The sequence below is a fragment of the Oncorhynchus nerka genome, linkage group LG28 (assembly GCF_034236695.1).
Source record: "Oncorhynchus nerka isolate Pitt River linkage group LG28, Oner_Uvic_2.0, whole genome shotgun sequence".
In the NCBI taxonomy this organism is placed as follows: domain Eukaryota; kingdom Metazoa; phylum Chordata; class Actinopteri; order Salmoniformes; family Salmonidae; genus Oncorhynchus; species Oncorhynchus nerka.
Genome location: NC_088423.1, coordinates 7,653,759 through 7,665,941, shown reverse-complemented (window position 1 = coordinate 7,665,941; position 12,183 = coordinate 7,653,759). Strand labels below are relative to the sequence as shown.

Here is a 12,183-nt window from a genome sequence, read left to right as displayed (position 1 = left end):
TGGATGGCGCTAAATACAGGGATATATTTGAGGGAAACCTGTTTCAGTCTTCCAGAGATTTGAGACTGGGACGGAGCTTCACCTTCCAGCAGGACAATGACCCGAAGTATATTGCTGAAGCAACTCTCAAGTGGTTAAAGGGGAAACATTTACATGTCTTGGAATGGCCTAGTCAAAGCCCAGACCTCAATCCAATTGAGAATCTGTGGTATGATTTAAAGATGGCTGTACACCGGCAGAACCCATCCAACTTGAAGGGGCTGGAGCAGTTTTGTCTTGAAGAATGGGCAAATATCCCAGTGGCTAGATGTGCCAAGCTTATAGAGACATACCCCAAAAGACTTGCAGCTGTAAATGCTGCAAAAGGTGGCTCTACTAACTATTGACTTTGTTTGGGGGGGGGGGGAGTAGTTATGCCAGCTCAAGTGTTCTGTTATTTGTCTTATTTCTTGCCACTGTAGGCCTGTGGGCTAGGCTACAGGACTATGGGACTATGATTTGATCAAGTTGCCTTACTGCACAAGCTGGGCATCATTCACAAGTGATAATACATCATTAATAATACATCATTCACAAGTGATAGGTTAATACTGTCACCCATCAGAAAATTCTTGATTTAATGTTGTCTTTATGTACAGTATACAAAATAATATCTGTGAAATTTGTTAAGATTTAAAATGGACCGTGTCATGCACTTGTCTCATCTATGCACTTAAATAGCAAATGGAGGGTGATTTTCCCCGTGGTTCATTTCCATGCCAGTGAGGTAGGCTATACTCCTGTTGTAAAGCGAAGCAATGTGTGTAATATTTGCTTTATATTAGGAACGTTGATAAATATAGTAGGCCAAGCCTATTGAAATGTTGCGCAACATGTGCTCATGGGCTCTCATGAAGTGTTTGATTTAGATTTTCGAATACATTTGCTTTGATGTCCGAGGGATTAGAGGGATGATAGCGTGCTGAGTACCAGGCGGTTAGCAAGTTTTTGGTAGGCTAAATGACATAAAATCACATTTTATTTGTCACATATATTAACATCTGCTAACCGTGTGTGTGTGTGTAGCGAAATGCTTGTGCTTCTAGTTTCGACCATGCAGTAATATCTAACAAGTAATCTAACCTAACAATTTCACCACAACTACCTTATACACACACAAGTGTAAAGGAATAAGAATATTTACATGAAAATGCTGTGAGCATTAGCAGCATCAGAGCCTAACTAAATGGACATGTGGAATTTGACTGTCATCAATCAATCAAATGTATTTATATAGCCCTTCGTACATCAGCTGACATCTCAAAGTGCTGTACAGAAACCCAGCCTAAAACCCCAAACAGCAAGCAATGCAGGTGTAGAAGCACGGTGGCTAGGAAAAACTCCCTAGAAAGGCCAGAACCTAGGAAGAAACCTAGAGAGGAACCAGGCTATGAGGGGTGGCCAGTCCTCTTCTGGCTGTGCCGGGTAGAGATAATAACATGGCCAAGATGTTCAAATGTTCATAGATGACCAGCAGGGTCAAATAATAATAATCACAGTAGTTGTCGAGGGTGCAAGCACAGGTCATCACCTCAGGAGTAAATGTCAGTTGGCTTTTCATAGCCGATCATTCAGAGTATCTCTACCGCTCCTGCTGTCTCTAGAGTTGCCGCAGGCAGAACAGTTGGAACTAGTAGTTCTTGTGATCATTTTGACCCCACGGGGTGAGATCTTGCGTGGAGCCCCAGATCGAGGGAGATTATCAGTGGTCTTGTATGTCTTCCATTTCCTAATAATTGCTCCCCCAGTTGATTTCTTCAAACCAAGCTGCTTACCTATTGCAGATTCAGTCTTCCCCGCCTGGTGCAGGTCTACATTTTTTTTTCAGGTGTCCTTTGACAGCTCTTTGGTCTTGGCCATAGTGGAGTTTGGAGTGTGACTGTTTGAGGTTGTGGACAGGTGTCTTTTATACTGATAGCAAGTTCAAACAGGTGCCATTAATACAGGTAACGAGTGGAGGACAGAGGAGCCTCTTAAAGAAGTTACAGGTCTGTGAGAGCCAGAAATCTAGCTTGTTTGTAGGTGACCAAATACTTATTTCCACCATAATTTGCAAATAAATTCAGTAAAATCCTACAATGTGATTTTCTGGATTTTTTCCCCCACATTTTGTCTGTCATAGTTGAAGTGTACCTATGATGAAAATTACAGGCCTCTCATCTTTTTAAGTGGGAGAACTTGCACAATTGGTGGCTGACTAAATACTTTTTTGCCCCACTGTACTTATATGTTTGAGAAATGTGAATATGAGATTTCTGTTGATTTGTATTTGGTGCCCTGCAATTTTATTGGATGTTCCGCTAGCGGAACCCCATTCCCAGACAGGTTAACATAGTGTACAAAGATGGGCCAGAAGTATACAGAATGGTGTCGTCTGCATAGAGGTGGATCAGAGACTCACCAGCAGCAAGAGCGACATCATTGATGTATACAGAGAAGAGTCGGCCCAAGAATTTAACCCTGTGGCACCACCATAAAGACTGCCAGAGGCCCGGAAAACAGGCCCTCCGATTTGACACACTGAACTCTATCAGAGAAGTAGTTGGTGAACCAGGCGAGGCAATCATTTGAAAAACCAAGGCTATTGAATCTGCCGATGAGGACGTGGTGATTGACAGAGTCGAAAGCCTTGGCCAGGTCAATGAATATGGCTGCACAGTATTGTTTCTTATCGATGGCGATTAAGATATCTTTTATGACCTTGAGCGTGGCTGAGGTGCACCCCCATGACTAGCTCTGAAACCAGATTGCATAGAAGGTGCAGTGGGATTCGAAATGGTCGGTCATCTGTTTGTTGATGTGGCTTTCGAAGACCTTAGAAAGGCAGGGTAGGATAGATATAGATCTGTAGCAGTTTGGGTCAAGAGTGTGTCCCCCTTTGAAGAGGGGGATGACCGCAGCTGCTTTCCAATCTTTGGGAATCTCAGACGACACGAAAGAGAGGTTGAACAGGCTAGTAATAGGGGTTGCAACAATTCGGCATATAATTTTAGAAAGAAAGGGTCCAGATTGTCTAGCCCGGCTGATTTGTAGGGGTCCAGATTTTGCAGCTCTTTCAGAACATCAGCTGACTGGATTTGGGAGAAGGAGAAATGGGGAAGGCTTGTGCGAGTTGCTATGGGGGATACAGTTGCTGTTGACCTGGGTAGGGGAAGCCAGGTGGAAAGCATGGCCAGCCGTAGAAAAATGCTTAATTGAAATTCCTCAGTGTAGTGGGCAGCTGGGAGGAGGGTTTCTTATTCCCCATGGACTTTACGGTGTCCCAGAACTTTTTGGAGTTTGTGTTGCAGGAAGCAAATTTCTGCTTGAAAAAGCTAGCCTTGGATTTTCTAACTGCCTGTGTATATTGGTTTTTAACTTCCCTGTAAAGTTGCATATCACGGGGGCTGTTCGATGCTAATGCAGAAAGCCATAGGATGTTTTTGTGTTTAAGGGCAGTCGGGAGAGAACAAAGGTCTATATCTGTTCCTGGTTCTACATTTCTTGAATGGGGCATGCTTATTTAAGATGGTGAGGAAGGCTTTTTTTTTTTAATAACCAGGCATCCTCTACTGACGGGATGAGGTCAATATCCTTCCAGGATACCCGGGACAGGTCGATTAGAAAGGCCTGCTCGCTGAAGTGTTTCAGGGAGCGTTTGATAGTGATGAGTGGAGGTCGCTTGATCGCTGTACGGATGCAGGCGATGAGGCCTGCATTACTCACTGCTTTAGCACACTCCGCCAAACCTGATGTCCTCGCTGTGTCTGAATCCTGGCTTAGGAAGGCCACCAAAGATTCTGAGATTTCCATACCAAACTACAACATTTTCCGTCAAGATAGAACTGCCAAACGAGGAGGAGTTAGCTTGAAAAGTTCTGTCATACTTTCCAGGTCTATGCCCAAACAGTTCAAGCTTCTAATTAAAAAGATTAATCTCTCCATAAATAAGTCTCTCACTGTTTCCGCCTCTTATAGACCCCCCTTAGCTCCCAGCTGTGCCCTGGACACCATATGGGAATTGATTGCCCCTCTATCTTCAGAGTTCGTTCTGTTAGGTGACCTAAACTGGGATATGCTTAACACCCTGGCAGTCCTACAATCTAAGCTAGATGCCCTCAATCTCACACAAATCATCAAGGAACCCACCAGGCACAACCTTAAATCTGTAAACATGGGCACCCTTGTAGATATTATCCTGACAAATTTGGCCTCCAAATACACCTCTGCTGTTTTCAGCTGGTCAGCTTTGATTTATCTTGGCCAGGTCGCTGTTGTAAATGAGAACTTGTTCTAAACTAGCTTACCTGGTTAAATAAAGTTGAATATATATATATATATATATATATATATATATGTATATATATATATATATATTATATTACTTTCCAAATAAATGTTATATTTCCATGGAAATACACGTGTAGCCATGAGAGAGACGTTACGTTAGCCTACATGATACACTAGTAAAGTAATAAAATATATAGCTCTCGGCTATATTAGCCACGACTTACTGTTCTTTGTGCAGCTTCTAATGTCGAACAAAGTTGGAAATTGTTGCGCCTCCGTGTGTAATTTTCTTCCCGCATGTTTTGCAAGTTGCAATCCATTTTTTGTTGATACAGCGTCGTGTTTATAACCCAAAATAATTATTTTCGGAATCTTTCCAAGGGCTCCATCTGAATTCACCTGCCGACGTTCCTCTGCACTGCCACCCACAACTTTTTCACAGCTGGCACAATTTGATAGGCTGCTGTCAGATTCAAACTGTAATCCGTTAAATGAAGAGTTGATGCGCTGCACACTTTTTAATAGCATCATTTTAAATATTTGGGCTTGAGGAGGGTATCAAGTCAGATCAAGTCATAAGGCTCAAGTTTAAGTCAAGTCACGAGTCATTGGTGTCAATGTCGAGTTGCAAGCCATCATATTTGTGACTTGAGTACCATAAACCAGTGTGTTCAAGAATACCCTCATCTTTAACCTGACCGAAGTTGCCAACTGAAGATAGATTGCAAGAGACTGCCAACTCCATCTCTGCATAATGATACTTGTGAGTACTGTGCATACGCATGTCCCAGTTCTGCAGCCCTGTTTAGCACGTGAAGGTGATCCAAATCGTCACTTTTTGACACTGCAGATCTGACTAAAAACACAAGTCTGCTAGTACAGACAAGGACAGTTCAGAGTAGAGATCGGCCGATTATGATTTTTCAATACCGGTTATTGGAGGACCACAAAAGCCGATACCGATTAATCGGCAGATTCTTTCAAATGTATTTGTAATAAGGACAATTACAACAATACTGAATAAACACTTAATTTAACTTAATATAACACATCAATAAAATCAATTTAGCCTCAAGTAAATAATGAAACATGTTCAATTTGGTTTATATAATGGAAAAACAAAGTGTTGGAGAAGAAAGTAAAAGTGCAATATGTGCTATGTAAGAAAGCTAACATTTCAGTTCCTTGCTCAGAACATGAGAACATATGAAAGCTGGTGGTTCCTTTTAACACGAGTCTTCAATATTCCCAGGTAAGTTTTAGGTTGTAGTTATTATAGGAATTATAGGACTATTTCCCTCTATACCATTTGTATTTCATTAACCTTTGACAATTAGATGTTCTTATAGGCACTTTTAGTATTGCCAGTGTAACAGTATAGCTTCCGTCCCTCTCCTCGCTCCTCCCTGGGCTCGAAACAGCAACACAACGACAACAGCCACCATCGAAGCAGCGTTACCTATGCAGAGCAAGGGGAACAACAACAACTACTAGAAGGCTCCGAGCGAGTGACGTTTGAAACGCTATTAGCGCCCGCTAACTAGCTAGCCATTTCACTTTGGTTACACCAGCCTCATTTCGGGAGTTGATAGGCTTGAAGTCATTAACAGCGCAACGCTTGACGCACAATGAAGAGCTGCTGGCAAAACGCACAAAAGTGCTGTTTGAATGAATGTTTACGCGCCTGCTTCTGCCTACCACCGCTCAGTCAGATACTTAGATACTTGTATGCTTGTATGCTCAGTCAGATTATATGCAACGCAGGACACACTAGATAATATCTAGTAATATCATCAACCATGTGTAGTTAACTAGTGATTATGATTTATTGTTTTTTATAAGATAAGTTTAATGCTAGCTAGCAACTTACCTTGGCTTACTGCATTTGTGTAACAGGCAGTGCAACGAGAGAGGGGCAGGTCGTTATTGCGTTGGACTAGTTAACTGTAAGGTTGCAAGATTGGATCCCCCAAGCTGACAAGGTAGAAATCTGTCGTTCTGCCGCTGAACGAGGTAGTTAACCCACCGTTCCTAGGCCGTCTTTGAAAATAAGAATGTGTTCCTAGTTAAATAAAGGTATAATTTTTATTTTATTTTAAACGGCGCCCAAAAATACTAATTTCCAATTGTTATGAAAACTTGAAATCGGCCCTAATTAATCGGCCATTCCGATTAATCGGTCAACCGCTAGTTCAGAGTGCGAGGTCATCATACCTGTTCTATCAGCAGGGCCTGTAAATATTGAAATGGATGTTAGTGTTCCAGTGGAAGACTCTACTTGAGGAATCCCGCAGTGTTCTTTCAACTGCTACGTTCCTTGCTTTTACAGTAGTTAAAGCTCGTCATGACCTCACATACGGTAGACCTACATAACCCTACCAGCTGTGTCAGATACATTAACATTTCCTGATCTCTGAAGAACATTCCAGAGCTACTCTACTCTCTTCCCTACCGTCTTCTACTCTCAACTTCTCCAGTTCCAGGTACCAATTTAAGCAGCAGCCCCCCAGCATCCTCAGAGAAGATTCTTGGTTGAATTTTCCTCCTCTTCATCATCTGCTCCAGACCAGCCTGGAAGACGAGAGATTGGGGGCTTGGTAAACTTCCAGTTTAAGTCCCTCTAGTCTGGCTGCTTCCTCCCTGCCAATGCCCCCTGACAGGGCATGTAGGGCTCAGTGAGGGGGAACAGTTGCCGTGGGGTTACTCCATGCCAACTGAGATGGATGTTCCTCTGGGCTCTCTGCATTCACACCTGCTCTCTCCTCCCAATTGGCTCCCAGACCTGAAATGGCCCTGAATCACAAAGATTACATCATGGGAGTCAAGCAGGCCAAAAGTAAAATAGAATTGACAGTAGTAGTCTACCACTGTACCAGGCAGATGATGTATGGTTGATGATAGATGGTGGCATTGCTGTTCTTACCTGCTGGTGCGGCAGGGTAGCCTAGTGGTTAGAGCGACTAGTAACCGAAAGGTTGCAAGTTCGAATCCCCGAGCTGACAAGGTACAAATCTGTCGTTCTGCCCCTGAACAGGTAGTTAACCCACTGTTCCTAGGCCGTCATTGAAAATAAGAATTTGTTCTTAACTGACTTGCCTAGTAAAATAAAGGTAAAATTTAAAAAAAATTAAATACATAGAAGAGAGAAAAACATTGATACTTGGAGTCAAAGTGTATAGAACTTTTATCCCCCGATCACTATAAGAAACCTCGCCTCCAACCTAAAAGTAAAAAAACTTTTGGTCTGGCTAAGAGTATGTATGGTTGACTTTAATTAAGGTTTGAATAGCAATAGGATGTTACAGTAACACTTCTATCACTCATCTTAAAACTAGTGCTTTCTCAGGTCTCCCACCAAGAGACCCAACCGGTGGCTTGGTAATGAGTTATTCATTAGCCAGACGCTACCTCTGTGATGACATGCCGTGCTATAGGAGAGTCATGTGAATTCCCCCCATAGTGCTACCTGTAATGTTAATGGCCGCACAATAATTGTTCCCATGTTCTGCCAAGTGTGAGAAACGATGAACAACTGTGACTTCATGAGAATCACTCTGGAAATCACGTTAACGTAGGCTGTTTGTCAGCGAGATGACTGTCAATTTCACACACAAACAAACCGAGCAATGTTGACTAATTTTCCATTTGAAAGTTTTTCTTTCTGGAATGACCTGTTATTGTAAACGGTGTTGGTATTGTGGTTTTGCAGAGCAGAATTAATGAAGTGGAATATGCACATCATTCATTAGAATGATTATAGGGATCTACACCCGTGTCAGCTGCAGCTCACCACCACCACCATAACTCCTCTCCACCCCTCTTATTGTGAAATAACTTCAAAACATGTAATTTTGCTCTAGAAGACATGCGTCAAATTTTTCTTAATCGTTCTCAGGACATGATGTACTTATTCATGTTCCTCTGTCTAAAGATATATATTTTTTTATAAGGTTTGATCATTGATTTGATAAGTTTATAATAAAATGCTGAGCGTCTGAATGCTATTGGTTACCACAGCCACCAGTTCATTTTGGCCTGAAGGAGCAGGCGACCAGAGCAGATGCTGGTGTTCGGCAGAGCGAGGTCTTCTGGACTTCAGTAGCTTGCGCTCTATCCATACCATCCCGCCTGCTGGTTTATTTACTGCTAACCTTGGCAAGAGTACTTCCTGTTTGAGTTTTTGCCGGTCTGGCCTGCGGTGTGTTACAGGCTTGCAGTGCTGCAGTGTTTCACCGTTTGGCTTGACCCATGCTGTCATTGTCAGCGCGGCCATATTTCCCAACAGTTGGTTATAGAGACAGGCGAGATTGAGGCCAAATTTGACTTGATTTTCCATTAAGTAAAATGTATATACTCTTACAAAAATGTCCATGAATTAGAATTCATAATAATTCACATTTCCTGTTGCTGCAATAATGTTTTTCCTGCTGTAGCAAATTAAGATCCTACATCTGTACTCTTCACTGGCTTTATTTTGGCACACAGCTCCTGTGTGTTTTAACACTGATGGAAATCCCATCTGGCTGTTTAGTCACAGACTGTCCCTCTGCTTTTGATGTTGCCGTGACATCAGAACAGCAACAGTATGAGAATGGACAATTCCTCTCCATCGCACTCTGTTCTGTGAATCCTCACAAAACATATTGTTGCGGATCAATCATGCACCTGGCGATGATTGGAAAGTTCAAGAGAACCTGCACGAGTTATTGTATAATTCTGTTTTCTTACCTTATGTCTGGAACGTTTCTAAAATGTTCTCCTGGTGGTTATCAACAGGGAGACGACGACATGTGTTTTGTCCATTATATAGTATAAAACATTGTTTTTCTTTTTATATTGGGTGTAATTTACAGGCTGTCGGTGTGTCTGAGCCAACATGCAGAAATACTCTTGGTCTGCCTCTTGAGAAGATCTAATGTGGTCTGCATGACTCGACATACAAATAGTGAAGTTATTTGAATGGCTGTGAGCCCTAAGATAAAATAAAGCATGCCCTCTGTCCTTCCTCTGTCCATCTGGTTTTGATAAGTACCTACGTTCTAAGTTCTTGAATGGAATAATGGTCTACTGCCATAGGACCACAGACCCTTTTTCTTCATCAAAATGCTTTTAACAAACTCACTGACATTTTAAAAGCTGTTCGAAGCAGAGCAATAACAGTCAGGGGCACCTTGTTGCCACAGTAACATGATGATGCAAATCATGCGTTTATAATTCCACAGCCAACCTTGAAGAAATAAATCAATAGCACCAACAGGGAACTTAGGAAGACTACAATATTTTAAACGTTTTCTAACCATTTGCTTTCAAAATTAGTCTGGGAAATGTGCTTGACATTCTCGGTGTTTGACATACCGCTATTTATGAACATGGGGGTTTTCTATCATTAGATCATCCTTTTCTGAGGAGGGACAAACATTTTCCACTGAATGAAGATTGTGACCTTGTCTACGTGTTTCTATATTAATGTGTCTTTGTGTTTCTTTGGCAGGATGACTGGAATGCTATTGACTCATCAAATCAGGCCCAGGTCCACCGCAACGCAGATGACCAAACCCACAGCCTGGAGACACTACCCTCAGGTAAGAGCCAGATACCCAGCCAGGCATCCCACAGCGCTGTCCATTCTGGTTAGCCCCCCATTTACAGACATGATGAGAAGATTAGTCAACACAGGACTCCAGGTTGACATGTTGTTCAACAGACTGTGCAATAGTGGAGGGTTCCAGCTGTGGTTCTGTTTAAAACTAGTAAACTACCTTTACTGTTTACAAGGTCAGGGCTAATTATGCAAGGTGTGTATAGGAATGCTATAAAAATAATCTGAATTCAGATGGGGGTTTTTCAGAGTTTCTGATCTACATCAATGGGCCAATCACCCAAATCGCTAGCGGAACCCCTCGCCAACAGCCAATGAAATTGCAGGGCACCAAATACAAATCAACATAAATCTCATAAATCAAATTTCTCAAACATACATGTATTAGGCACCATTTTAAAGATACCGTTCTTGTTAATCCAGCCACAGTGTCTGATTTCAAAAATGCTTTACAGCGAAAGCTCCACAAACGATTATGTTAGATCACCACCAAGTCACAGAAAAGCCCAGCCATTTTTCCAGCCAAAGAGAGGAGTCACAAATAGAGATCAAATTAATCACTAACCTTTGATGATCTTCATCAGATGACACTCATAGGACATCATGTTACACAATAGATGTATGTTTTGTTCGATAATGTGCAAAAAATCTCAGTTTACATTGGCGCCTTACGTGCAGTAATGTTTTGATTCCAAAACATCCAGTGATTTTAGCAGAAATACTTATAATAAACATTGATAAAATATACTAGTGTTATTCACAGAATTAAAGATGGACTTCTCCTTAACTTCTTGATGCTACCCATCCCTTAAGCGGGATAATTGTCATCAACAACCACTGAATAGCATAGCGTCACATTCAAATAATATTACTAAAAAATATTAATATTCATGAAATCACAAGTGCAATATTGCAAAACACAGCTTAGCCTTTTGTTATTCCACATGTTGTCTCAGATTTTGAAGTTATGCTTTACAGCGAAAGCAATCCAAGCGTTTGTAAGTTTATCGATAGCATGACAAAACATTATGTACACTAAGTATTAAGTAGCTACGTCACGAAAATCAGAAAAGCAATCAAATTAATCGTTTACCTTTGATCTTCGGATGTTTTCACTCACGAGACTCCCAGTTACACAACAAATGTTCCTTTTGTTCCATAAAGATTATTTTTATATCCAAAATACCTCTGTTTGTTTGGCGCATTATGTTCAGAAATCCACAGGAAAGAGCGGTCATGACAACGCAGCAGAAAATTCCAAATAATGTCCACAGAAACATGTCAAACGTTTTTTATAATCAATCCTCAGGTTGTTTTTAAAATATATATTCGATAATATATCACCCGGGAGTGTAGGTTTTTCAATAGGACAGGGAGAAACAATGGCCGCTTTACTCTGTTGCGCAAAACTCACTGAGAGCCCCCACCTATCCACTAACGCAATGTGATCTTTCTCGCTCATTTTTCAAAATAAAAGCCTGATACTGTCTAAAGACTGTTGACACCTTAGGGAAGCCATAGAAAAAGGAATCTGGTTGATATCCCTTTAAATGGAGGATAGGCATGCATAGGAACAGAGGTTTCAAAATAAGAGGCACTTCCTGATTGGATTTTCCTCGGGTTTTCGCCTGCAATATAATTTCTGTTATACTCACAGACAATATTTTGACAGTTTTGGAAACTTTAGAGTGTTTTCTATCCCAATCTGACAATTATATGCACATTCTAGTTTCTAGGGCTGAGAAATAGGCCGTTTCAAATGGGTACGTTTTTTAGCCAAAAATGAAAATACTGCCCTCTACACGCAAAAGGTTAATGCAACTGCTGTGTCAGATTTCAAAAAAACTTTACGAAAAAAGCATAATCTGAGAACGGAGCTCAGAACCCAAAACAGCCAGAGGAATAGCCAACATTTTGGAATTAACAAAGTTAGAGAAAACACCATAAATATTCACTTACCTTTGATGACCTTCATCAGAAGGCACTCCCAGGAATCTCAGTTCGACAATAAATGACTGATTTGTTCAATAAAGTTCCATCATTTATGTCCAAATAGCCACTTGTTGTTAGCGTCTCCTGCATTTAAAAAAGCAGCATGCCGTGTATGGAGGGATATAAATTACAGTAGTTTTACCATCAGAACTGTTACATATTCTCTCCTTGGCAAGGTAGTCCTTAGAGAGCTGTTCCATTTAATTTATGTCAGAAACATTGTGTTTTTTGTAAAGGTAGGGCAGGGAGACATCTTTCTGCTTTTGTATCCTGAACAATATGTA

General features: G+C 41.3%; 1 protein-coding gene across 2 annotated transcripts in view; it reads left to right on the top strand.

The window, feature by feature from the left end:
- Positions 1-12,183, top strand: part of LOC115112845 (polypeptide N-acetylgalactosaminyltransferase 2-like) — a 139,623-nt gene that overhangs the window by 66,674 nt on the left and 60,766 nt on the right. For both annotated transcript variants that reach the window (XM_029639849.2, XM_029639851.2), the window contains exon 2: positions 9,800-9,890. In XM_029639849.2, coding sequence (XP_029495709.1) covers positions 9,800-9,890 — 91 coding nt within the window. The remainder of the gene's footprint in view (positions 1-9,799; positions 9,891-12,183) is intronic.